We start from the raw sequence: 26,891 nt of genomic DNA on the forward strand, positions 1-26,891 counted from the left end.
CTCAGGCTAGAGATTAAGATCAAATAAATAGGTACTCAAAGTCAAAGATTGCCAAAATGCACAAAGATACAAATCACCATGAAAAAGAGTCACAGAAACAGCAAAATACATTTGACCTTCAGGTAATTCAGATATTGGAATTGTCAGACAATTAAGTAGCCATGTATGAAATGTTCGAAGAAATAAAAAATGGAATCAGAAATATGAGCAGACAACCAAACAGGATAAAACAATTAGATTTATCTGGGAAAAAAACCTAACTTTTAGAAACAAATGATGTAATATAGTTATTGAAATAAACAATGGATTGCTGATCAGCAGATTAGAACTCACAGAGGAGAGAAGTATAGAGCTGGAAGATCATTCTGAAGAAATGACAACAGAGGGAGGATGAAAAAATATATAGGGTAAAAAGATAAAGCTTAGTATTGTAAAGGTAAACTGAGGCTGGAGCTGAACTGGGAACGAAGACACAAGGCAAATGGCAGTGAGAATAGCCTTTATTAGGACTCGCGGGTGAGGTTTCTCAGTCCAAAGGTGCGGGCCAAGGAAGTCGCGCTGAGGGAGGAGGATAGGGGCTTTTTATAGCCTGAGAGGTAGGGAAGCTGGTTGTGCAAACAGGGCCTGGGGGGTCTTGAAACTACTAGGGCAGGAGTTGAGTAAGGGTCATGAGGAAGGGGTCTTTGGAAACTGTTAACTGAAACTGGTATTTATGAACTTGTGGAATGCAGGTGAGCTGCAGGTCATGGGGGAGTGTGGTTGCCCAGCTGCAACTCTGACGCATGTGTCTGTGGGTGTGTACAAGGGTGAAGGGAGTCTTTAACGAAAGGCCTGCTACGCCGGGTAATGCCACCATGTTGGGTCTAGATTCCTGCCTAACATTCTGACCTCTTTCTAATAAGAAAATGGGGCGACGTGTTCATCTGGCTGCTTTCTGCTGGTATGGGTCATCGTGGGGTTCTTCGGAGGTCGGAACTTGGGTATAGGGGTGGAGCAGCATCTGATTGAAAGTGACCTGGGAGACTTCTTTCATGCGGTCCTGGATGAAGCGGAGGACACAGGGAGCTATGAGTAGCAAGAAGCCAATGATTAGTAAGGGGCTTAGAAAGGGTAGGACTTAACCGGCCACAGACGACTGCCACCACGTAAGTGAGGGCCTTGATCTGAGGTTTTTCTGGTGGAGTCTTTCCTGAATCTTTTCCAGAGTGAGGAGATTGGTTTCTACTAGTCCTGACTCATTGATGTAGTGTTCGGCTGGGAAGGGGAAAGGAGGGGGTTAGGTTAGAGGAGTTAAAAGGGCTGGGTAAGGGTACCGCAACCAGTGGGGGCTTATTCTATCTGCTGTGAGGCTTTTTGTAGTGAGTGTGAGGAGTATGCCTAGGTAGGTGACAGAAGGGCTGCAAAGTTGAGCCTTAGCCAGGGTAACCTGATAACCTCGGTCACCTAGAAAATTTAAAAGTGTAGCAGTATCTGCAAGGGAGCACTCCTAGGAAGGACTACATAGTAATAAGTCATCAACATACTGCAATAGTGTGCTGTGGGTCAGGGGACAGAGGACAACATCCATTGCAGTGCCTGTCCGAAAAAATGGGGGCTATCACGGAACCTTTGAGGCAAAACAGTCCAAGTCAGCTGGGAAGAAATATGAGTGTCTGGATCTTCCAATGTAAAAGCAAACAGAAAGTGGCAGTCTGGGTGTAGAGGGATGGTAAAGAAGGCATCCTTCAGGTCAAGGACAGTGAAATGGGTGGTGTCGGGGGAATGCGCAAGAGGAGTGTATATGGATTAGGAACAACTGGAAAGGTAGGGACTACTGTCTCATTGATGAGGCGTAGGTCCTGCATGAGACGATAGGCCCCAGAGCTTTTCCGTACAGGCAGGATAGGAGTATTGCATGGTGAGTTGGTGGGAACTAGAATGTGCTGTTGGAGCAGGCGTGTAATGATAGGTTTTAATCCCTGTCGATGTTCAAGGGAGATAGGGAACTGGGGTCTAGAGGGAAACTTGGAAGAGTCTTTTAGCCGGATGCGGACCGGAGTATGGTGCTGGGCAATGATCGGGGTGGAGGTGTCCCACACCTTAGGGTTAATGGGGACTGGAAACGGGAGTCGGGGGTCAGCCTGGCGGGGTTTGTCAGGTGAGAGAAGGGGGAAGAGGAACGTGAGGTGTAGGGAGGGGTTGGGTCGGAAGTGAACTGAGGCCCCTAGCTTGGAGAGGAGGTCTCATCCTAACAAGGGAACTGGGCACGAAGGAATGATAAGAAATGAGTGCAAGAGGGAGCCATCCAGGTGGCAAGACAGAGGAGGAGTCTGGTGGTAGGTGTAGGGAGTGCCTTCAATTCCCATGACTGTGACAGTGGAGGGGTGGCTGGGGCCACTGAAGGAAGGCGAAACAAAGTAGGTAGCCCCCGTGTCCATAAGGAAGGATATGGACTTACCTGCTACCTGGAGCATGACCCTGGGCTCGGCGAGAGTGAGAGGGGTTCCCGAGTCTGGGTTCCCGAATCTTCGTCAGTGTCGAGGAGCTGGAAGGCGCCTCCAATACCTGGAGGAGGGTCGTCATGTGGAGGTGCAGCAACCATCCTTAGGTTGGGGCAGTCTGACCTCCAGCGGTCCATCCGCTGACAGTTCGGACAGGGGCGAGTTGGCTCCTTTGGGTTAGGGCACTGCCTGGCCCAGTGGCCGTCGTTGCCACACTTGAAGCAGGCACCAGATGGCGCTCGGGGAGTACCTCCTTTCTGGGAGCTCCTGGAGCCAGCTGGCCTCAGGGCTGCTACCAAGGCCTGGGTTTGGAGTTGTACCTTCTGTTTTAGCCTGGGCTGTCATTGGGCCTTGGCTGCTTCCTCCCTGGAGTTGTAGACCTTGAAGGCCAGTTTGACTAAATCCTGGATGGGAGTTTGAAGGCCTTCCTCTGCCTTTTTAAATTTTTTTGGATATCGGGCCGACTGAGAAATGAAATATGAGGCCAAGATGGTTCCTCCTGCTGGGGAGGCAGGGTCAAGGCGGGTGTACTGAATAAGTGCCTCAGTCAGCTGATTAAGAAAAACGGCTGGATTTTCATCTTCGCCTTGGACTACCTCCTTTAATTTGTTAAAGTTGACTGATTTGTTAGAGGCTGCCTGCATGCCAGCAAGAAGGCACTGAACCATCATGTCTTGGTGGCGGTGGCCTGCCTGCCCTACTTGGTAGTCCCAGTCGGGCTCAGCCGAGGGCATTGCCTCAGTGCCAACTGGCATGGCAGGGTCAGTTAAATGAACCTGGTTAGCGTGCTGCCTGGCTGCCGCTAGGATGCGTTCCTGCTCCTCAGGAGACAGGGTTGAGGTCATAACGACATGGAGGTCGTGCCAGGTGAGATCATATGCCTGGCATAGATACCTGAACTCTTTGATATAACGAGTAGGATTGGCCGAAAAGGAGCCTGCACGCTCCTCAACCTTAGACAAGTCTGCCAATGAAAACGGCACATGGACCCGGACTACTCCTTCGGTGGGACACAGGAGGTCAGTCCTGGACCGAGTATGGGCTGAGACAGGTGAGGAAGGGGAGGAGGTGGAGGTAGGAGAGGCAGGATCTGTCAGGTTTGGTGGGGACACAGAAGGGGTAGAGGGAAGGGGTGGTGCCGACGAGGATGGGGACAACGAGGGGTTAGGGTACGGAGGGGGTTGTGTGGGGGGCCAAAGAGGAGGCAGGGAAAGAGTGTCAGGAGGCTCAGAGAAGGAGGAAGAGTTGTCCTTCTCCTTGGCTGAGGGAGTAGATTTCGCGAGCAGGACCTGGGCCAACGAACATCAGGCACAGAGGTCTGGGCGAGAACGCAAGTCCTAGAAGGCCTGAACATAGGGTATCTCGGACTATTTGCCTAGTCTCTTACAGAAGTTGGTCAGATCTGTGAGAATGTTAAAGTCTAGAGTGCCTTCTGCAGGCCACTGAGACTGATTATCCAATTTATATTGCGGCCATGCTATTGTGCAGAAGAAAATGAGCCGCTTTCGTTTTATGTCTTGGCTGAGACTTAAAGTCTGGAGATTCGCCAAGAGGCACCCCAGAGGAGATTTTCGGTTTGGTTTGGACTGGGTAGTTCCTATGGTCTCAAGGCGGGCAGTCCGGAGGCAATGGGAGCGTCCTCTCACTGCCACGTGGAGTGCGGGGTATGGTGGCTTTCAGGGAGGTTGGATGTCTCCTAGTCCCCGGTGCCAAGGTCACAGCTGACCAGAGAGAGCCCCTGACGCAGCCGCGCGTTTCGGACAGGGACTCCTGGAGGGAACCTTCAGAACGGGGGGAAAACTTACCCAGCAGTGATCGAATTGAGTCCTCCAGGCTTTAGGAGGGGATCCTGGCTCGGGGAGAGGACAGCCTGCCCGACCTAGCAGGAGTCCGGGGAGGGGTCTCCTCCCGGGTTTTGGCACCAAATGTAAAGGTAAACTGAGGCTGGAGCCGAACCGGGAACAAAGACACAAGGCAAACAGCAGTGAGAATAGCTTTTATTAGGACTCGTGGGCGAGGTTCCTTGGTCCAAAGGCGTGGGCCAAGGAAGTCGCGCTGAGGGAGGAGGATAGGGGCTTTTTATAGCCTGAGAGGTAGGGAAACTGGTTGTGCAAACAGGGCCTGGGGGGGTCTTGAAACTACTAGGGCAGGAGTTGAGTAAGGGTCATGAGGAAGGGGTCTTTGGAAACTGTTAACTGAAACTGCTATTTATGAACTTGTGGAATGAAGGTGAGCTGCAGGTCATGGGGGAGTGTGGTTGCCCAGCCGGAACTCTGATGCATGTAAGTCTGCGGGTGTGTACAAGGGTGAAGGGAGTCTTTAACAAAAGGCCTGCTACACCGGGTAATGCCGCCATGTTGGGTCTAGATTCCTGCCTAACAAGTATCAGAGTTTTAAGGTTTTAAAATGTATATATAAGAGTTAGATCTAAGATAGTAAGTTGGAGAGTTAAAACAATATATGTTTTTCTCAAACACACATCAATCCTTTAAAAAATCAACCATCAACAAAGTTTAAAAGCAAGTTCCAGCAACTTTCAAACTATTTTTATCAACAAATGATACTCTCTCACTACAAAGCAATTAACTCAGGAATCAGCAACAAAAAGATAAATTAAAAATACATATTTAAAAGAATTTAAAAGTAAAAATCCTAACGTGTCAGAATCACCTGAGGAGCTGAATAAAACTATAGACGCCCACCGGGCACAGTGGCTCACGCCTGTAGTCCTAGCACTTTGGGAAGCTCAGGCGGGCGGATCACGAGGTCAGGAGATCGAGACCATTCTGGCCAACATGGTGAAACCCCGTCTCTACTAAAAATACAAAAAATTAGCCGGGCATGGTGGCGGGCGCCTGTAGTCCCAGCTACTCAGGAGGCTGAGGCAGGAGAATGGCATGAACCCGGGAGGCAGAGCTTGTAGTGAGCCGAGATCGCACCACTGCACTCCAGCCTGGGTGACAGAGTGAGACTTGGTCTCCAAAACAAACAAAAAACAAACAAAAACTGTAGTTTCCCAAGCCCCACTTCAGAGCTATTGAGTCTGAATCTTTAGGGTTGAAACCCCAGCTTGTGTATTTAAAAAAAGAAAAATACAAAAAAAAAAAAAAACCCCAGCATGGATACTTTTGATACACACCTAGGTTTGGCCCTAACTGCATTAACCAATTAATTTGGATCATTACCTCAATAATCTTTACCATTGACTTTTAATCCTTTCTTGACTATAATATGAATTTCTACACACACACACCCTTAACTGCTTTCCTAGGTGCTGGCACACTCCCCCTCTTACAGGTGGAAGGTGGGTTGATAGGCACAGCAGGCATCCACTTACTATGGCTCATTCAGCTGAAACAGGATATCTTTTGTCTTTGCTGCTCAGTTCTTTGCAAATCTGAACCAACAGGGGATGTAACGGATGTCAGCAATCAGCATGTTTTGCTCCCAATGTTCTTCCCATCTGTATGCCCACCTGTAGAGCTGTTGTGAAACTGCCTCTTAGGATTGCATTGGTGGAAACTCCTGTCCTGCTTTATTTCCTGAAATGCTTCCTAGAAGGATCTGGTGGTTCTCAAAAGGAATTAGAAATGAAGATTCCAATGGAAGACAGGGAACTGATGGGCCAAACGAACATCCAGCCATTTATAAAGCAAGATCAACATGGTAGGGGTATGGCACTGACACAGAGAAGTTTCTGATTAGGATAGTGTGGGAAGGCTGAGGTCAAGGTCTTCTTCCAGCATCAGGTTTTCTCTGATTCAGAAGGAAAGAAGCCAAAGGGCTCATGTTGGGTTTCCTGTCTAGCAAATTGACCTTGTGTTTAGTGAAAATTTCTCCAAAATCCTGGCAGTAGTTTGACTGTTAGTCTTGGTTCTCACTCTTCTAAGTTTTGATCTTTTTCTTTTGCAGGAAATGGTATCAGGGACTACTTAACTTGATCACATTTTAACCCAAGAGAAAAAGATCTTGAGGGCCATCTGTCTTATTAAAAATTATGAACAAAGGAACAGAAATAACATTTTAATTAATACTTCTCCCATTCCTCTCATTTCTACTTTTTTCTTACATTAAAATCTATATAATCAAATTTAGTTTTAAAATATTGACAAAATACCAGTGTATAGATATTACCTTGGTATTTTGGAACTATGTTGGGTATGGTAGCTATTACTTTAATACTATTCTATATGTTTATATATAGAATCACATGTAAAGTTTTTCTCACTCTTTCCTACAGAATTGGTGATATGGGGCTAAGGCAATTTCTTGATGGTCCTGCAAGCATAAGGATAAGAGAGCTAAATTTAAGCAACTGCGTGCGGCTAAGTGATGTCTCTGTTATGAAACTATCTGAGCGGTATGATAAAACAGTCTTTTACATCATATCATTAGTAATTGTATATTTGATAATAGGAGAAATGAGACACCTAAAAGCAAAGATTTCATGACATTGGGGGGAACATCAGAGATGCCCAGAAGCTGGTTAAATATTCAGTGAAACCATGTGAAAGACATATGAAGTCACAGATTGGACCAATTTTTAAATTATATTATTATATTTAAATTACATCTGAGATGGAGTCATTCCTGAAATAATGAATATCTAGATATGAGTGGCTGTACTTTTTCAAGGAGATTATCTCTAATCTACTTTTTCAAGGAGATTATCTTTACTCCAGCATTTTCCAAGGGGTATTCTGGCTGGTTACTTTATTCTTGACTCCCCTCTTGTCAGAGGTCTTGTACAATTCCTGTAGCACACTTGTAAGGGATAAGTAGGGATCTTAACTTGCACTTTTAGAGGTCATTCATTGTGGTACTTACATGATAGTTTTTATATGTATGTGATATATTTTTTCCTTGTAGAAGTCGCAATATGAAACTAAATTACAGAAAGTCATATAATAATCTACTGCCCTTTCATCCAGCTTTGTAATGTCAAATTACTTTTTACTTTTAGTCTTACTTTTATGTTGAGTAAAGGAAAATCCTTGCTTCAATACCATTTGTTTTCCCAAGAGAGTTTTTATATGAAGAAATTGCTTACTGACAATATGATTGACAGCTAAAATTAATTCATGCTACTTTCTTTTAGCTGCCCTAATTTAAACTACTTGAGTTTACGAAATTGTGACCATTTGACAGCCCAAGGAATTGGATATATTGTGAACATCTTTTCCTTGGTATCAATAGATCTCTCTGGAACAGACATCTCTAATGAGGTAAAAAAAATTCAAAACAGTACAATGACTTTTGTTTTCTATAATACAATTATTTGCTGTTTTGTAAACAATGGAGAGAACAACAATATGTTTTATTTCTTATCCTATTATGAAAGTGAAGTTTAGGGATATTGTTTCTAGAAGGGTGATAAAAAAGTTTCTTTGTGAATCAACAGTCATGTTTCTCTGTTTAAAAAAATAGCAAAATATTGTATTTGGAGGAAAGTCATGATAGATCAGAGTATGTCATGATAATTTGAGATTTGTTTCATTATAGAAGTTTTGGAGATAATATATGTTAGATGGCTTAACTATATGTTTCTTACAGATTGCACATTTTATAAGACTGCCTGAATGCCTTGAGATCTAAGTCTTTAGTTCAAGACTCTAAGTCTAGAAATGGCCTCAACAAATCTACAAAAGGATATATTTTAAGGAATTCATTTCCTGCAAGCTGCTGATTGTATTCATCAGGGTTGAGACTCAGGCCATATCCATCTTATCCCTCTGGGACTGCCCCATTTACTAATCAAAAGGAGGATAACCCTGAGAGATTTGTCATGTTTCTGAAAGAACTAAATGGGCTATAGTTATATTAAGGAATATATGGACTTCTCTTGAAAATCATGCATTTGGAGGGATATAGGAAGACAATATCTTATATCCTATATCCTTCCTATATAGGAGGAATAGCCCCAGTGCATCCTTTAACATGAACTGTTTCTCTCCGCTTCTCACTGCATTGCAGACATCTGTGTTATGTGTTCATCCTTCGTCAACATTCAGTGGAGTCTTTTAAATGAAGGACTAGATCTGTTCATTGGTCTAGGTTCTTTCCTTTCTTTATCTATGAATGAACTTGGATTCAGCCTCCTTTCTGCTAGATGATCTCCTCTTCCCTTCCATATCATCCATGAGTGATAGGAGATTATGGGTAGGGAGCAGTATCATGGAGTCAACTCATTATGGCAGGGTCAGTGTCTGGTCTTCTCAATGTTGTCTTCTGTCCAAGCTGGAATTCACTGAGATGTACGAGGGCCCATTTGGTGTTTAGTTTCCTGTCCAGGTGGATCCCGGATGTCTCTTCCTTGTTCCAACTCCAAGGCCCCTTCAAGTCTTCAGGCTTCCCTGTCATGTCTGCCTTGCTCGGGGCTCCTCTGGGTTTTTCTGCATCATGGAGATCCTGTGAGGCTGTCTTAGGTCCACAGTCCTAGACACCTGCTGGAGACATTTTCTTGCTCCCGCATCATGGATGTTTTTGCCCCCAAACCCATGACTCACCCTCCCCTTGCTCCGCTACACAGTGACTCACACAAGTCAGCTGGATTCCAGAGTAGGGTTGGTGCTTGTGAGACATTTGTGAGTGATTAAAGGGCCAGCAGAAGGGATATTCCAAGGTTTTCCTCTACCTTTCTTTGCATCATCATCATCAGCTGCATTTCTTTAGTGGTATACTCCCCTCTGAACCACAGGCCTGCTGTGGTTCTAGCTTCCCTGAATGACCTTGACCTCTGGGCTTCTATAACATCATATCTTCCCATTGTCCTTCCAGCATAGGGACAGTAGTGGCTTCCTACTGCTGCTAAGTTCTAGATTTTGTCACTGTCCCATTGGCTTCTCAGTTTCTCTACCACCTATGTAGCCACTCCCCCATTAAAATTAAATCTCAGTTTTGAATGCTCAGGGTTGTTTCTCCTTTTCCCATTGACTCTTAACTGATGCAATGACGAGCACAGGAACACTCTGTCTTACTGCTTTTATCAACCCTCCTGGGAAAGGTGGAATGGGTTCCCATCTACTTAGGTCCCCAAGCCTACCTGGGGGTTCCAACTTTTTCTCTAGCTGGGTAGAGACTGAGAAGGTCTAGAACAGAGCCCCATATGGTGAATTTCTCAGCATTTGCTTCCCTCTGGCTCTCCCCTCCCCTCCTCTTTTCCCCTGTCCTCTCCTTTCCTCCTCTCCCTTCTCATCTTCTTCCCCTCCACCTCCTCTCTCCCCTCTTCTCATATTTGCTCCTCTCCTTTTGACATAGATTATTTTCCTAATCTGAGGGTGGAAAAGAATGTTCCAACCGATTACATGGTTTTGAAAAATGTTATGCTCCAAGTCTTTCAGGGCTTGGGCTTTTGAAGCTTAAAGGCCCAGGATTTTTCTCCTGTGTTCTTCTGTAAGAACCTTTTCCTGACACATAGGAGTAGAATGGCCAGCTGTTGTCTGAAGGGTCACAGAGTGACGAGAAGTAGAGAATCAAAGCACATTATAAAACACATCAAAATATGATTCCCCCGCAGCACTTACCACAAGGCTGAAGTGCCTGGGGAATATTTGTTGACTGAATGGAGTGAAGGTTAAAATGCTTATTTAGTTTTTAGCATTTGGGGAAAGCTCAGGTTTTATTTTTAAAGACTGTATATTAAAATTTTATCTACAGAGGACAAGTTAAAAACTTAGGAATATAGGCCAGGCACAATGGCTCATGCCTGTAATCCCAGCACTTTGGGAGACTGAGGCAGGCAGGTCACTTGAACCCAAGAGTTTGAGACCAGCCTGGGTAACATGATGAAACCCCATCTCTACAAAACATACAAAAATTAGCCAGGTGTGATGATGCGCACCTACAGACCCAGCTACTCAGGAGGCTGAGAGGTGGGAGTATGGCTTGAGCCCGGGAGGTCGAGGCTAGCGAGCTGTGATTGTACCACTGCACTCTAGCCTGGGAAACCTGGGCAACAGAGTAAGATCCTGTCTCAAGAAAACAAAAAACAAAAAACTTCGGAGTATAGCCTTGAGTTCTAGTCTCTGTTTTTATTTTCTTCCGAAGCATATATGTAATTTAAGAGAATTGTAAATGGATATCTATGGGGAATTATACTAATTGTTTTCTGCTACAAGATTGAAAAATAAGTCTTCTGTTGTTTTCTTCCTCCAAGTCAGTTAAACTCTGATCTAAAAAGCAAATGATTGACAATTACAGTGCTACAACAGCTGAGGAAGCTAACCTCAAACAGTCAAATTAAAATGAGTCATCCCGGATGTCAACTTGGGCAGCTAAACACCAGCCTGATTGATTATAGGTCTGAGTAAGTGCAAATTTGACTACAGACATAACATTCAGGATTTAAACTGGAATGTTGCAGATACCCAGCAAAGATCAAATGTGACCAGTTGTGCCATTTGGGGGAAAATTTCCCATATTTTCTAATAATTGTGTTCATTCTCAATTCTTAATGGTGAATTTTGTTAGAATCACACTACTCATTTAGTTAACAAGTATTTACTCTGACTACATTGTGCTCAGTGCTGAGAATACTGGAATGAACAAAACAGCCATGATTCCTCCTCCTAGTACTTACATTCTAGTGGGAAGACAGGAGTGGGGCAAGTGGTTACACAGTATGATGAGTGTGGGAAACAGAGGGGAAACCTAACCTGGCTCAGAGGACTTCTTTTCCCAGAGAAGAAAGGATGTTCTGTGAGCCAGAGAAGCAGCCTGCACAAAGGCATAGAGGTTTAAAACTGTGAGACATCAAGAAACTCACACATTTGAGTATGGCCTGAGAAGTATGGTGAGAGATGATGTTTAAGAGGTAGACAGGGATCAGGTCATTGAGGGTCCAGAGGCCACATTAAGGAATTTGATCTCTGCTCTTTGGGCCGTGGAAGGACATTCAGTATCGTCAGAACAGTAATATGGTCAGATTTTTTTTATTCTGAAAAGGTCACTTCTATCTGCTAGACAGATATGGGAATCATAGATGCATAGTGACCAATTATAAAGCAGTCATCCAGGTGAAAAGTTATGAACGCCTGTGTTAGGGAGAGGGCAGTAAGCATGTAGCAAAGTCAGCACAGTTGGGAGACACTGAGGAAGAAGAAACAATGAGATAGAGCTCAACTGAATGTGAGGATAAGGAAGAGAGGGAGCAAATCAAGGATGGCACCAGAGTTTTGGCTTGAGCATCTGCATAAAGGATGGTGTGCCTTCCTCAGCTATGTCTCTTACACAATCAGGGAGCAGGTTTGCTGCAGGTTGGGAAAATGAACATGTTTAGTTTGATTCACTTGCAGGACAGCTTTATAGAGATGTAGCTCAGGAAACCAATTGAAATTCACACCTCAAAAGTAGAAGAGCTTTTTGGGGTTGGAGAGGCTAAAGGGACATTGTGTTCTGAACAATCATGAAAACTCAAGAAGTGGATCAGCAAAGGCAAAAATCCAGACATTTAGAAATCCAGAAAGATGTTTATTGGAGAGAACTAACTTAAATGGGGGAAGCAAAGGGGAGAACACAGTTATTTCAAGATTTATATGTTTCTTATAACAATCTTATTCTCCTCAGTTATTCCTTTTGTGGAAAATAGTGAATCATTTATTGTATCATCCATGAATAAAAGTTGTTTAGGAAGTTACCTACCAAGTACATATTAGGGAAAGAGGAAATATGTCAATTTGCCTCTTCTTATATAAACAGGATAGGGTTCTAAGTGGGAGAAATAGCTTACTAATGTGATAATATCTTAAGGTATCTTTAGAAATCTTTAATCTCCTACAGCTTTTCAAAATATTCACTTAAATGGGCTATTATTCATTCCCTTCCTGCTCCAGAGGATTATTTGAATATGAGGTTATATCTCCATGTATGTGGGAAAATATTTTCTGCTACTTAATCAGATTATCATTTACTAAAGACCACAGGATCCATGGTGAGGGCAGTTCAGTCTGTTACTTAAGTTGCCTTAGTCACCACCATATTTGTTGTTTAAAGGAAAAGTGAGTCAGAGCAGTCTCCCAGACAGTGTGCTGAGACAGTGGTTTAAGAACACTCTTTTTATTTGCTTGATTTTCAAAAATTTTTATTATGAGTACAAGATCTTCAGTGCCTGTTATGTAGGCAATCTCCTGCAGTTCCCTCACTAGAATATCAGATCCATGAAGACTGAAACTTTGTTTTGTTTACTGCTGTTTTCCCAGAACCCTGGGAAGTAGTAGACACTTGATCAATACTCATTGAATGAAGGAAAAAAATGCTAGGCTCTAGGATTAACAAATGTGAGTAAGACCTATTTTCTGCAGCCCAGTTTGGAAGGGTGGGTGTGGGCAATTTAGATGTGATGGGGCAGGCATAGTGATAGAGGTGAGAAGAGGAAAGCATCTCTTAATTCAGCCTGCCCAACACAGAAGCATGTGAATGTATCCTTGTTCAAGGAACTTGATTTAGCTTAGTCCTGCTAGAATACACTATATAAAAAGATATCATGGAGGGAATTTCATGCTCTGTCAAGGAGATTGGACTTGCACTAATGGGTGATGTGTAGGGGAGTCATAGTCATAGTCAGCCTTCCATTTTAGGTAGATTATTTGGGTTGTTCTCTGGGGGACAGACTGAAGAGGAGAAGGACTGGGGGCAGGGAGGCAAGTAGGAGGTATTTTCGTAGTTAAAGGAAGAGATGAGGAGTTCTTGAACTAGGTCAGAGGCTTGAACAAGCATGGAAAGGACATATTAAAGAATGTTTAGTAGCTAAAACTGAAATAACTTGGTGATTGATTATTGTGGAAAATGAGGACCTGGGTGGAGGGATGGGAAGATAAGAATTGACTTAAAAGTTCTGGCTTTGGAATAAAAAATTTAAGAATTGGCCAGGTGTGGTAGCTTACACCTGTAATCCTAGCATTTTGGGAGGCTGAGGTGGGCAGATCACTTGATCTCAAGAATTCAAGACCAGCTTGGCCAACATGACAAAACCCCATCTCTACAAAAATACAGAAAAAAAAAAATTAGACAGGCATGGTGGCAGACTCCTGTAGTGCCAGCTACCTGGAGGTCTGAGGTGGGAGGATCACTTGAGTCCAAGAGGTCAAAGCTACAGCGAGCTGAGATTGTACCACTGTACTCCAGCCTGGGTGACAAAGTGAGACCCTGTCTTAAAAAAAAAAAATTAAAAAAAATTTTTTAAATCTGGCTTTGGGTGGATGGAGGTCCTACCTCTAAAAAGAGGTAATATAAGAGAAGTAACAGGTTTTGAGGGAAAGATGGTTTTAGTTTTATCAGACTGAGTTAGAATCTGTGGGATATTCAGGCCAAAGGATTGGGAGAGAAATGATTACCAGACCTGCAGATGGGGGAGTCACTCTCATGGAGGTGTGAATATGGCCAAGATCCTCAAGGACAGCGTAGGGGCATGAGGAGAAATGTACTCCCAGGAAGAATGTAGCAGAACACCAGTGCTTAGGGAGTAGAAAGAAGAAGATAAATCCATGAAGGAGACTAAAGAAAGAAGGTCAAAAAGATTGTAAGAGGACCAGGTGATGTAGTCAAGTGTGGAGTGTAATGGGAATAACAACAGTGTCTAATAAAACCAAGAAATTAAATCGGAAAGACAAAAATTAAAGAAAGAAAAATTTTTTTTAGAGACAGAGCCTCACTCTGCCCCCCAGGCTAGAATGCAGTGGCACCATCAAAGCTTACTGCAGCCTCGACCTCCTAGGCTGAAGCAATAGTCCTGCTTCAGCCTCCTGAGTAGCTAGGACTATCGGCAAGTGCCAGCACACCCAGCTATGACCAAAATTTGAAGGAACATTTACTATTAATTAAAGAAACCTCTGTCTACCACTCCAGGACCATGCCCCTGCTCAGCTCATTTCCTTTCCCTCAGCCCCACTGCTCTCATTTAGCTCCTCAAGCCAAATCCCTTCCTACCTCAGGACCTTTCTGTATGTTACACCTCCTGCCTGGGTCTGCAACTCCTTCCGTTCTTCATGTGCCTGGGTAGGGGCAGATGCTAAGCAAGTAATCACTGATGATAATGACAACAAAGCATCTTGACATATGTTAATAGTGCCAGTTTTTACATTTATGACATTATTTTTTCTATTATAAATATTGGTCATGTTGTCCATAATTATCAGAAAATCACACTTCTCAATCTAGATCATTTCAAGGCAATATCAATGGGTTTGTATTACGGATTCATTCTTTAAGAAAACATAAATCATATGGTGATGTTAATGTCTCTAGATTTTTAAAAAATAAGTGTGGTTTAGTTCCTAATGTGTTGTATATTATCTCTGCCATATTACAGCATAGTTCCCTAGGGGAGTGTTACCTATTACTATTATCACAGTAATAATGGGTCTTAAATTACTGACAGCATACAGATTATTTTCAAATTGAATTGCAAAAAGAAGAACTCTAATTGAATATTGGCATGCTGTTTCCATGTTAGTTTTAATTGTATGTATTATAAGGCTATCTAGTTTCAGCTATTTCTAGCCAAAAAATCTATTACTAAATACTATACTAAAATAGAAAGAAGCCAATGTGAGAACTTTAATAGTCATTGGTAGAGTCTAATCATTTCTTATAACTGCCCATCTGCCTCCTCTCCATCCCCACTGCCCCTGGCTTAGTTCAAGCACTATTTCTCATACTCACCTTTGCTGCAGGGTTAGCTTCCAGCATGCAAATCTCAGTCCGTCTATAAAAACAGACACACAGACCAGTGGAACAGAATAGAGAAACCAGAAGTAAGCCCACACATTTATAGCGAGCTGAGTTTTGAAAAAGGCACCAAGAACACACATTGGGGAAAGAACATTCTCTTTAATAAATGGTGCTGGAAAACCTGGATAGCTACATGCAGAAGAATGGAACTAGATTCCCATCTCTCACCATATACAAAAATCAACTCAAAATGGATTAAGGACTTAAATGTAAGAGCCAGAAATATGAAACTATTTGAATAAAGAATAGACGAAACACTTCAGGACATTGGTTTGGGCAAAGATTTTTTTGGATGGTACCTCAAAAACGCAGGCAACAAAAGAAAAAAAATAGAAGAATGGTATTATATCAACCTAAAGAGCTTCTGTACGGCAAAGGAAACAGTGAGCAGAGTGAAGAGACCACCTGTGGAATGGGAGAAAATGTTTACAAACTATGCTTATCTGACAAGGGTTCAATATCCAGAATATACAAGGAACTCAAACAACTCAATAGCAGAAAAACAAATAATCCGATGGGCAAAAGACCCGAATAGGCATTTATCAAAAGAAGACATACATGTGTACGGCCAACAGGTACATGAAGACAAACTCAACATCATTAACACCAGGGAACTGCAAATCAAAACTGCAATGAGCTGTTGCCTCACGCCAGTTAGAATGGCTATTATCAAAAAGCAAAAAGTAACAAATGCAGGCGAGGATATGCAGAAAGGGGAACTCTTATAGACTGTTGATCGAAATTACAATTAGTATAGCCATTGTGGAAACATTATTGAGGTCCCTCAAAAAATTAATAATAGAACTATCATATGATCCGGCAATCCCACTACGTGGTATATATCCAGAGGAAATGAAATCAAGCCAGGCACAGAGGCTCATGCCTGCAATGCCAGCACTTTGGGAGGCCGAGGCAGGCACATCACTTGAGGCCAGGAGTTCAAGACTAGCCTGGCCAACATGGCGAAACCTTGTCTTTACTAAAAATACAAAAATTAGCTGGACATGGTGGTGCATACCTGTGATCCCAGCTACTTGGGAGGCTGAAGCACGAGAACTGCCTGAACCCAGGAGGTAGAGGTTGCAGTGAGCCACTGAAGCACTGCACTCCAGCCTGAGTGACAGAGTGAGACTATCTCAAAAATAAAACAAAACAAAACAACAACAACAAAAAACCCACAAAGGAATTTAAATCAGTATGTCAAAGATATATATGCACTCCCATGTGCACTGCAGCCAATATATACAATCAGCCTAAGTGTCCATCAATGGATGAATGGATTAAAAAATGTGATATATATATGCACAATAGAATACTATTCAGCCCGAAAAGCGTGAAATCTTTTCATTTATGACAACATGGATGAGCCTAAAGGACATTGTGTTAAATGAAATAATCCAAGCACAGAAAGATCCAAGCACAGAAAGACAGATATCTCATGATCTCACTCATATGCGGAATCTAAAAAAGGGGATCTCATAGAAGTAGAGAGGAGAATAGTGGTTACCAGAGGCTGGGGAGGGAGTGGTGAGTGTCTCACGTGTCCGTGTGAAGAGATCACCAACAGGCTTTGTGTGAGCAACATGGCTGTTTATTTCACCTGGGTGCAGGCGGGCTGATTCTGTAAAAGGAGTCAGCAAAGGGTGGTGGGATTATCACTGGTTCTTATAGGTTTTAGGATAGGCGATGAAGTTAAGAGCAATGTTTTAGGGGCAGGGGATGAAGCTCACCAAGTACATTCTCAAGGGTGGGGAGAATTACAAAGAAACTTCTTAAGGGCAGGGGAGATTACAAAGTACATTGATCAGTTAAGGTGGAGCAGAAACAAATCACAATGGTCATCAGTTAAACTATTTTCACTTTTTTTGTGGATCTTCAGTTGCTTCAGGCCATCTGGATGTATACGTGCAGGTCACTGGGGATATGATGGCTTAGCTTGGGCTCAGAGGCCTGACAGTGAGGGGGAGATGAGGAGAGGTTGGTCAATAGGTACAAAGTTACAGTGAGATAGGAGGAATAAGTTCTGGTGTTCTATCGCACGGTAGGGTGACTGTAGTTAACAATAATGTATTATTGTATATTTCAAAGTAGCTAGAAGAAAGGATTCTAAATGCGCTCACCACAAAGAAATAAATGATCAATGAGGTGATAGATATGCTAATTACTCTGATTTGATCATTACACAATGTCTACATGTGTCGAAACATCACACTGTATCCCATAAATAGGTACAATTATTTTGTGTCAGTAAAAAGCAAAACTTAAAAAATATCTGGCTGGGCATGGTGGCTTACGCCTGTACTCACAGCACTTTGGGAGGCCGAGGCAGGCGGATCATGAGATCAGGAGATTGAGACCATCCTGACTAACACGGTGAAACCCCATCTCTACTAAAAATACAAAAAAAATTAGCCAGGTGTGGTGGCGGGCGCCTGTAGTACCAGCTACAGGAGGCTGAGGCAGGAGAGTGGCGTAAACCTGGGAGGTGGAGCTTGCAGTGAGCTGAGATCGCACTACTGCACTCCAGCCTGTTTGACACAGCGAGACTCTGTCTCAAAAAAAAAAAAAAAAAAATTATATCTGTCTGTCTGTCTGCTGCCTATCTATCTATCTATCTATCTATCTATCTATCTATCTATCTATCTATCTATCTATCTATCTATCTATCTATCTGAGCCTATCACTCCCTGGCTCAGATTTCCTTGGGGACTCCACACTGCTTACAGTATCAATGGGCTGGTAGAGCAAGCGCTTCCTGAGGTGGCCCTTGCCCACCCCTGCAGCCCTACTTCCAGCTGACTCCTGCCTCTCATCCTCAGCTCCAGAGACACAGAACTGACTCTCCTACAGCTCCTCAAACATGCTGTGTTCTTGTTTCCCCATCTCTACAAGTTATTCCCTCTGTCTGAAACACCCTCTCCCCTACTTGTCCGCCTAGTAAATTCTTCTTCTTTTTGTTTGTTTGTTTGTTTGGGTTTTTTTTTTTGGATACAGAGTCTTTCTGTGTCACTTAGTCCAGAGTGCAGTGGCATCATCATAGCTCACTGCAGCCTCAACCTCCTGGGCTCAAGCGATCCTCCTGCCTTAGCCTCCCGAGTAGCTGGGACTATAGGCACACACCATCATGACTGGCTGATTTTTCCATTTTTATTTTGTAGAGATTGGGTCTTGCTATGTTCCCCAGACTGGGCTGAAACTCCTGGACTCAAGTGATCCTCTTGCCTCGGCCTTCTAAAGTGTTGGGATGATAGGCGTCAGCTGTCATGCTTGGCCTTGCTTATCTCTTAAGTTTCAGCTGTGGGGAAGCTTTCCTAGAATTTCTGGGCAGGCTTAGGATCTCCTACTTTGTGTTTCCACTGCACTTTCTATATGTCTCTACTGAAGCAATCAGCTCGTTATATTCTAGTATCTGTTCCATGCCTGTCTCCCTATAGCACTGTAAGCTTCCCAAGGGAAGAGGCTGGATCATCCCGTCTTTGGGATGTCTAGCAAGATGCCTAGTTCATAGGAGGCACACAAAATGTTTGATCAGTGAGTGAATGAATGAATCTGGCACGAGTTCCTTCCTCTTAACAAAACATTTAAGGCTTCTTTAAATTCCACATTGTCTCAGATATGGTCTGAGCTGGAGTGAAAGCACTTACAGCTGCGTGTCTTAAATCTGATGATACACTTGAAAGAGACCACCCATCTGCATGGAACACACACACAAATAAAGCCTGAATCCAGGGAAGCAAAATCTCTAAAGCAGGAAACACATGAAATCACTTGGGATTCAAGAAATAGGAAGAATGAGAGTTGAAAGGAAGCAGGGTAGTTCAGAGACAAATGGATTTGCCATGGATTTTCAAAAAGTACATAACAAGAAGTCTGCCCAATTATGGACTTTTGGTTTTTTTCGTATGGAGCTGGACCTCTCCTAGTCCTCCTCAGGCCCTTCTCTCCAGCCAGTGGCCTTATGTGAATCTGCTGGTCCCATCACGCAGTGATAGTGGTTCCTTCTCACAGAGGTTATGGTCCATTGTCTCCTGTTTCTAGCAAAGTGCCTACTAAAAACACTGCAAACAAAAGTGACCAACTTGAGCCTGTCACTTCCCTCAAGATGGATCTTTGGCAGCATGACTGTCCTCTCTACCTCCATCAGGTAGGAGGCAAGCAGTCTCAAGGCCAGGTGATCTACTTCCAGGTAACAGAGATGCCAATTTTCCTTCCTTCTATGAGCATCACAATACAGAATCTATTTCTGTGTGGTGATCAAAGCTGGCTTTCCTTTAGACTTGTAGGTCAATAAATTAGGTCAGAGAGGTTGATACATTTTCAAAAGAAATGTGATTACAAAATTCATACTAACAATTGATTAAGTAGAAATAAACAAAAATAATTGAGAAGACTGGTAGTTCCAGCTACCGAGGAAGCTGAAGCTGGAGGATCCCTTAAGCCCAGCAGTTTGAGATCAGCCTGGGTGATACAGCGAGACACTGTCTCTTAAAAATTAAAATAAAATCAGCCGGGAGCAGTGGCGCACCCTGTAATCCCAGGGAGTATTTGGGAAGCCAAGGCGGGCAAATCACAAGGTCAAGAGATCGAGACCATCCTGCCCAACATGGTGAAACCCCGTCTCTACTAAAAAAACCCACAAAAATTAGCCAGGTGTGGTGGCACGTGCCTGTAGTCCCAGCTACTCGGGAGGCTAAGGCAGGAGGATTGCTTGAACCTGGGAGGCAGAGGTTGCAGTGAGCCAAGATCGCGCCACTACACTCCAGCCTGGCTATAGAGCGAAACTCCATCTCAAACAAAAACAAACAAAAATAAATAAAATAATTGAGAAGAAAAGGTACATTATATTTATAAAATCCTAATTACTAACTAGAGAAGAAAAGGGAAGATTGCTTGGGAGATGAAGATAAATTTTCAAGAACATTGTACATGACAGTATTATCAGTGAATTTAGAAGGAGGATGTGCTCATTGAGATAATACATATTTCCAAGTATAACTTTTGTTCTTTATTTCTGAAAGAAATGTGGTATGCAATACCAAACAGCAAATCTTTCAGAAAGAAGCATGTGAAATGTAAGTCCTGATTCAAACAATTCCAAATGGAAATACTTTTCATCCAAAAATTCTGAGAATATGCCAGCAAGATAAGAGAAAATTGAGTCCATATAAATAAATAATTTTATAAGTAGACTGATTCACTCAACAAATATTTACTAATTGTCAGCTATATATCCTACACATTGTTAAGTTCTGGGAGTACCAAACTGAAAGACAGAGTACTGGTCTCAAGGTATAGTCTAATGGCAAAATAACAACAACAAGAAAAGCAACACCACTGTATAGTTAAAAGTTACTAAAAGTATGAGTTCAGAGTATGGGTTCATATCTTGGCTGGTGCCACGGCACTTTGAGACCGCAGGCAAGTTACTCAATTTCTCTGTGCCTCCATTTCCTTCTCTTTAAAATGGTGATTATAATATTACCTACCTCACAGTGTTGTTATGAGGATTAAGTAAGGCAGTGCATGTAAACTGGCACATGGCAAGCAGTCAATGCATCTTAGTGATTATTTATTTGAATTATGACATAATGAGATTTATTTGCTGAAAAGGAGATGGAGGCATTGCACCACAACAGCATGGATAAGTTAGAAAATGAACACTTGATTGGGCGTGGTGGCTCACACCTGTAATCCCAGCACTTTGGGAGGTTGAGGCGGGTGGATTACCTGAGGTCAGGAGTTCGAGACCAGCCTAGCCAACATGGTGAAAGCCCATCTCTACTAAAAATACAAAAATTAGTTGGGCATGGTGGCGGGCACCTGTAGTTGCAGCTACTTGGGAGGCTGAGGCAGGAAAATCGCTTGAACCCAGGAGGCGGAGGTTGCAGTGAGCTGAAATCACTCCATTGCACTCCAGCCTGGGCGACAAGAGCAAGACTCCATCTTAAAAAAAAAAAAAAAAAAGAACACTTGTCTCTATTGTCTCTGTGGAGGAGTCAAGGGAAGCTTTTCAGTTTTTGAGGTGCAGCTGAAAGCTGGAGGAAGAAGCAGGTGAGAAGGCCTGGAGGCATGAGGAGGGTTATGTGTTGGGATCCACAGATGACTCAGTTCTGTCAGAGCATGGCCGGAGAAGAGAGGGGATGTGGTGGGAGATGGGGCTGGAGAAAGAGATGGAGGGCAGAATTTGGGTGGCCTGGAGTGCCCTGCACAGCAGTTCAGGCTACATGCAGTATGTAGTAGGAGCCATTGAAGAACTCTGAGTAGAAGAATAGGACAGATTTGTGCACAAGAAACATAACTCTGGTGGCAGTGTGGATGATCTATTGAAGAAGGGATGAGCAATTGCAATGACAGCCAGAAATAGTGAGGTTTTGATGGTGGCGGCAGATTTGAGAGATATTTAGGAGGTAGCTTTGGTAGGGCTTAGTGATTGTCTGAATATGGGGAACAGGGAGGCAGAGAGGAGACATACACAATGCTCAGGTTTTTATTTGGTCAGTTGTGAATATGGTGGTGCCATGAACCAGGAAAAGAACCTAGGAGAGTAATTAGGGTATGGAGACAAGATGCTGAATTCCATTTTGGACAATTTTAATACTAGTACTAGCACATCTCTCTTTACTATGGGCCCCTTTGATTCTGGGTGACAGAGAAGACAAACACCCATCTGACTTTTGGAATCTTTGTTTTTGTTTTGTTTTACTTTGTTTTCCTCAGGATACCTGGAACCATAGGAATTCAGTGTGTTCAAATTCAAGCATTTCTGAAAGAAAACTTACACAGGATTTTCAATACCATCCCCCTCCGGTTTTATACCCTCTATCACAGAAAAAACTTATGCCCTGTTTTATCCTTAAAAACAAACAAAAAAGGCATGAAAGAAGCCTTCTTATGTTTACTGACTGTCAGGGGCCTTTTTAGATTTCCCATGATCTATACCCCCAATAACTACATCCTGGAGTGCTGGGTGCCCCATTCCATCTTATTTCATAGAGTGCATTTTCCAATATGCTGAATTCAAATATCAAATACCCTAGGTTATATAGATTTCCCATATAGAGAAATTGGAGCCCTATAAAGAGGGTCATAAAGGTACAAAATGCAGAGGAAGGAGCAATGTACTTAAATCAAAGGAAAGTCCATCACAAGCATTCATCTTTCACCAGACTCCTGACTGAAGCTAGCAGAAAGAATAGGAAGAGCTCAGTGAAATCTCATGGCTTCCAGTTTGAATTCTAGTCCTCTGAAAGTAACAGTGTTGAGTTAGAGGGGCCTATGACACATTCAGATGTCTAGTTATCAGTTAGCGAACAAGATCTGTAGCTCAGGAGAGAGATCTGGGCTAGATCTAGAGATGGCTGAAGTGGTCAAACCCATGGTTGAGAGATAGAAAGAGAAGAGAAGATCAAGTTCCAAGCTCCAGGGAACATCAGTATGTATTGGATAGATATGAAAGATGAACCTACAAAGGAAACTGAAAACGAACATCCAGAGAAGTAGGTGGAGAAAGAGGTCAGAGTAATATCATGAGAAACAAGGAAGATGCTATTTCAAAAAGCAGGCGATGGTCAGCAGAGTCAAGCTTCAAAGCCGGGTCAAGTAATATGAAGATAGAGCAGTATCCATCATTTGTAAAGTAAAACTGTTCATCTATGTATATAATACTTGTACATGTTAACATTCATAGCTGAGTACTTTGCTTCAATATTAGTGCATTTGTGCTGATAGTTTGTTTAGAATAGAAAGTAAACTAACCAGAACTGTGTGGCTTTGTATAAAGAAATAAAGCCTAGTGTTAATATTTTATATACTTCTTTGTTGATATACAAAAATATTCAATAAGAGACTTATATATTGGGTTTTTCTCCTCCAAATTATGCTATTTTCATAAACATTAATAATACTAAAAGAAATATGGATAATGAAAAAACGTATCATTGCCCACCCTCCAAAACATCCATTTCTTTTTTTTTCTTTTTTCTTTTTTTTTTTTTTGAGACGGAATCTCCCTCTGTCGCCCAGACTGGAGTGCAGTGGCGTAATCTCTGCTCACTGCAACCTCCGCCTCTGGGGTTCAAGCGATTCTTCTGCCTCAGTCTCCCAAGTAGCTGGGACTACAGGTGCGGACCACCACACCTGGCTAATTTTTGTATTCTTAGTAGAGATGGGGTTTCACCATATTGGCCAGGCTGGTCTCGGACTCCTGACCTCATGATCAACTCGCCTTGGCCTCCCAAAGTGCTGGGATTACAGGTGTAAGCCACTGCGCCCTGCCCAAAACGTCCATTTCTTTTAATACACATATGCATACACTATACACACACATATGAAGATGTGATCTTTTCCTTTTTTTTGGAGACAGTCTCACTCTGTCATCCAGGCTGGAGTGCAGTAGCATGATCTTGGCTCACTACAACTTCTGCCTCCCAGGTTCAAGCGGTTCTCCTGCCTCATCCTCCTGAGTAGCTGGGATTACAGGCACCTGCCACCATGCCCAGATAATTTTTGTATTTTTAGTAGAGATGGGGTTTTGCCATGTTGGCCAGGCTGGTCTTGACCTCAGGTGATTCATCTACCTTGGCCTCCCAAAGTACTGGGATTACAGGCATGAGCCACCGTGCCCAGCCTGCAGATGTAATTTTGTATACTGCTTTTTGAACCTAAGTATGTTACTATATATTCTTTATAACAAACACTTCTCATGTTTGCAGAATATTCTGTGTGTACTATGACATCTCAACAAATTACTTTTTAAATAAAAAGGGGTACCTCTTCTAATGAAGAGATCTATGGTAGTCATCTTCTGAACCAAGTGGCCCAACAGCATCACCAATTGTGGAACAACTGGACATATGTGCCTCCCAATGGGATGCTATAATAATTCAGGAGTATTTTTGCAAAAAAAGTTTACCTTGAATCTAATCATAAGGAACAATTAGACAAATACAGAATGTGAGACACTCTACATAATAACTGGCCTAAATCCTTAAAAAAAGTCAATGTCTTAAAATAAAAATAAAAAATAAAAATAAAAAAAGACTAAAAAGACATGATAACCAAATCCAATGCACAAATTGGGTCTTGGATACAAAAAAATGTGCATGTTGACTTTGTACTAGATACTATGGTATTACTGTTAATTTTCTTGGGTGTCATAATGCTATATATGTCTATACTATATATACATAATAATACTATATAGTTACATAGGAAAATGTCCTTATTCCTAAGGAGATGCACATGAAATATTCAGGGATAAAGCATCATGATATCTGAAACTTATTTTCAAGTAGTTCAGAGAAATTTATGTATATTTGTGTATATATACGTGTGTGTTTATATATAACTATATATATAAACTATGCATATGTATAAAAACTTTGTTCATACATATATATAAATAAAATATGTATGTTCATATATACACTTAACTAAATAAATGCGGCAAAATGTTAATAATTGGTGAATTTATGTAAAGGGTATGTCGGTATTCTTTGTAACTATTCTTTAAACATTTCTGTACATTTGAATATTTTCAAAATAGAGAGTTGGGGAAGCATGTTTTCTATTTATGTTGGTGATAGTCTAAGCCAGATGTAGTATGACTCAGCCGTATAGTAAGTACATAACACCCACACACACGCGCACACACACACACACACACACACAGACACACACACACAGAGCATTCCAATATTTGGTAACTAGTTCATTGCTGTTGTCTATGTACATCAGCTAAACAATTCCAGATGAAAAAGTGTGGGGAAAGTGTAGTGTTCAAGGATTTGTCTGCTTTCAAATGTCTGTGTGCATGTGTCTGTTCCTGGCAGTGTTCCATCTTCCCTCCCACTACTCCCAGTGACCCCAGACTGAACTACTTCCCAACAACTCACACTTTCCACATGAAGTCTCTGTTCAGGCTGTTTCCTCAGCCTGAAACACTGTTCTCATTGTTTCACTCGTCAAAATGATACTTAATCTTTAAGGCTTGATTCAAAATCTCCTTCCTCTGTGAAACTCTTTTCTAGACTGCCACCTGTTTCTTCCAACTGGAAGCATTCATTCCCTGCTGTGTGGTCCCTATAGCTCTCTTGAAACACATACTTTATTCCTTCTGTAGAGAATGAGTTGGTACATAAGGAACCTCATTATAGTGACTTATGTACCAGCTCATATTCCCCAGAGAGAGAAAGTTCTGTTTAACTCTGTTGCATAGGATGAAGTCCAGATTCCTTAGAATAATGTACAAGGTTCTTGTGACTTGGTGCCTGCTTCCTTTTGAGCCTTATGTCTTGATATGCCCCTCAATGAACCTGATACTGGAGATATAATGAAGCCAATTTTCCACTCGGAATTCCTGGGCCCCTAAGATTTAGGCACCTTGATTCCATTAGCGATGGAGGAGCAAAGTATTCCCCAGGATTCCTGTGAATTTCTGGTGCCTCGCATTCTCATGCAACCTGTAATGCTGGTGACTTCTCCAGGCCACCACTCCAGCTGCTTTCCTCTGCACTTCACCTGACCATGAAATGTAGTCCCTTTTTATGCTTTGGGAAAATAAGAGCAAAACCTCTTTCCAGTAAAAGCATTCATGAGTTTGGCTGACTTATGAGGGAGACCAAGGACGATTTCCATTGCAATGATGCCACGGTTTTCCTGAAAGGTAAGCATCAATCTGCCTTTTGCCCCACTGAGGCTGAGTCAGTCTATCTTGCTGTTACCTCTTGCCTCCTCATTTTTGGCTTGTCTTCCCACTGTACTCTTCCCACTCCACTCTTCCTGTCCCTCCCAGAGCTAAAACCTTGGCACCAGAAATCTGTAAAATGTAAATGTCACTTGTTTCAGAGAACACCTCCTAATTTGGAGCATTTATGAACCTCACAGTGCCAAATAGAATATTTACCTTTTTGGCTCTGACATTCTTTAGGTCACTAAACTAAAAAGCTTCTGAGTAAAAAAGAAAAAAAAATTAAAAGTGAATCCTGTTGCCTGAAATAGTGTATTTCACTTATTCAGCAGTGAAATTCACTGGTCTCCTGTAACTAGCATGAGGCAATTTTTAGTGGAGACCTCATCTCTGCCGGCTCAATTTGTTGCTGCTTAGTTACAAAGATGTGTTTACTTCCAGGAGAAAGGGCTTCAAGTTACTTGTCTAACACATGAGCATGGTGACATCTCTTGCTCCCTGTTTGGCTAATATTTTGGTCATCAGGGTCTGAAGTTGCTAACAAAAATATATTAAAAGTGGGTAATATCTATATTCATCTTGGACTGAAGGATGCTGTAGGAATATTTTCTGAGTTTTATTTACTTATACAATTATTACATCAATCTTTTTTTGAACACTTTTTATTGAGACATAATTCACGTACCATAAAACTCACCAATTTAAAGTATACAATTCAGTGGTTTTTAGTATGTTTGTGGTGGAACCACCACTAAAATCTAATTCCAGAACGTTTTCTTCACTCCCCAAAAGAAAAGCCCTTCCCATTAGCAGTCACTCCTTATGCCTGTCCCACCCCTGAGCCCGCTCTAGGCAACTGCTAATCTACTTTCTGTTTCTATATATTTGCCTGTTCTGGACTCTTCTTCATACAGATGGAATCAAACAATAGGTGGCCTTTTGGGTCTGTCTTCTTTTACTTAGGATGACATTTCTGTTGTATGGACATAACATATTAT

General features: G+C 42.3%; 1 protein-coding gene across 9 annotated transcripts in view; it reads left to right on the plus strand.

The window, feature by feature from the left end:
- The window catches only part of FBXL13 (F-box and leucine rich repeat protein 13), a 270,947-nt gene that overhangs the window by 201,020 nt on the left and 43,036 nt on the right, over positions 1–26,891 (plus strand). For all 9 annotated transcript variants that reach the window (XM_050782737.1, XM_050782740.1, XM_050782739.1 and 6 more), the window contains 2 exons: positions 6,721–6,840; positions 7,579–7,705. In XM_050782737.1, the coding sequence (XP_050638694.1) occupies positions 6,721–6,840; positions 7,579–7,705 (247 nt within the window). The remainder of the gene's footprint in view (positions 1–6,720; positions 6,841–7,578; positions 7,706–26,891) is intronic.

Source organism: Macaca thibetana, chromosome 3 (genome assembly GCF_024542745.1).
Source record: "Macaca thibetana thibetana isolate TM-01 chromosome 3, ASM2454274v1, whole genome shotgun sequence".
Lineage (NCBI taxonomy): Eukaryota > Metazoa > Chordata > Mammalia > Primates > Cercopithecidae > Macaca > Macaca thibetana.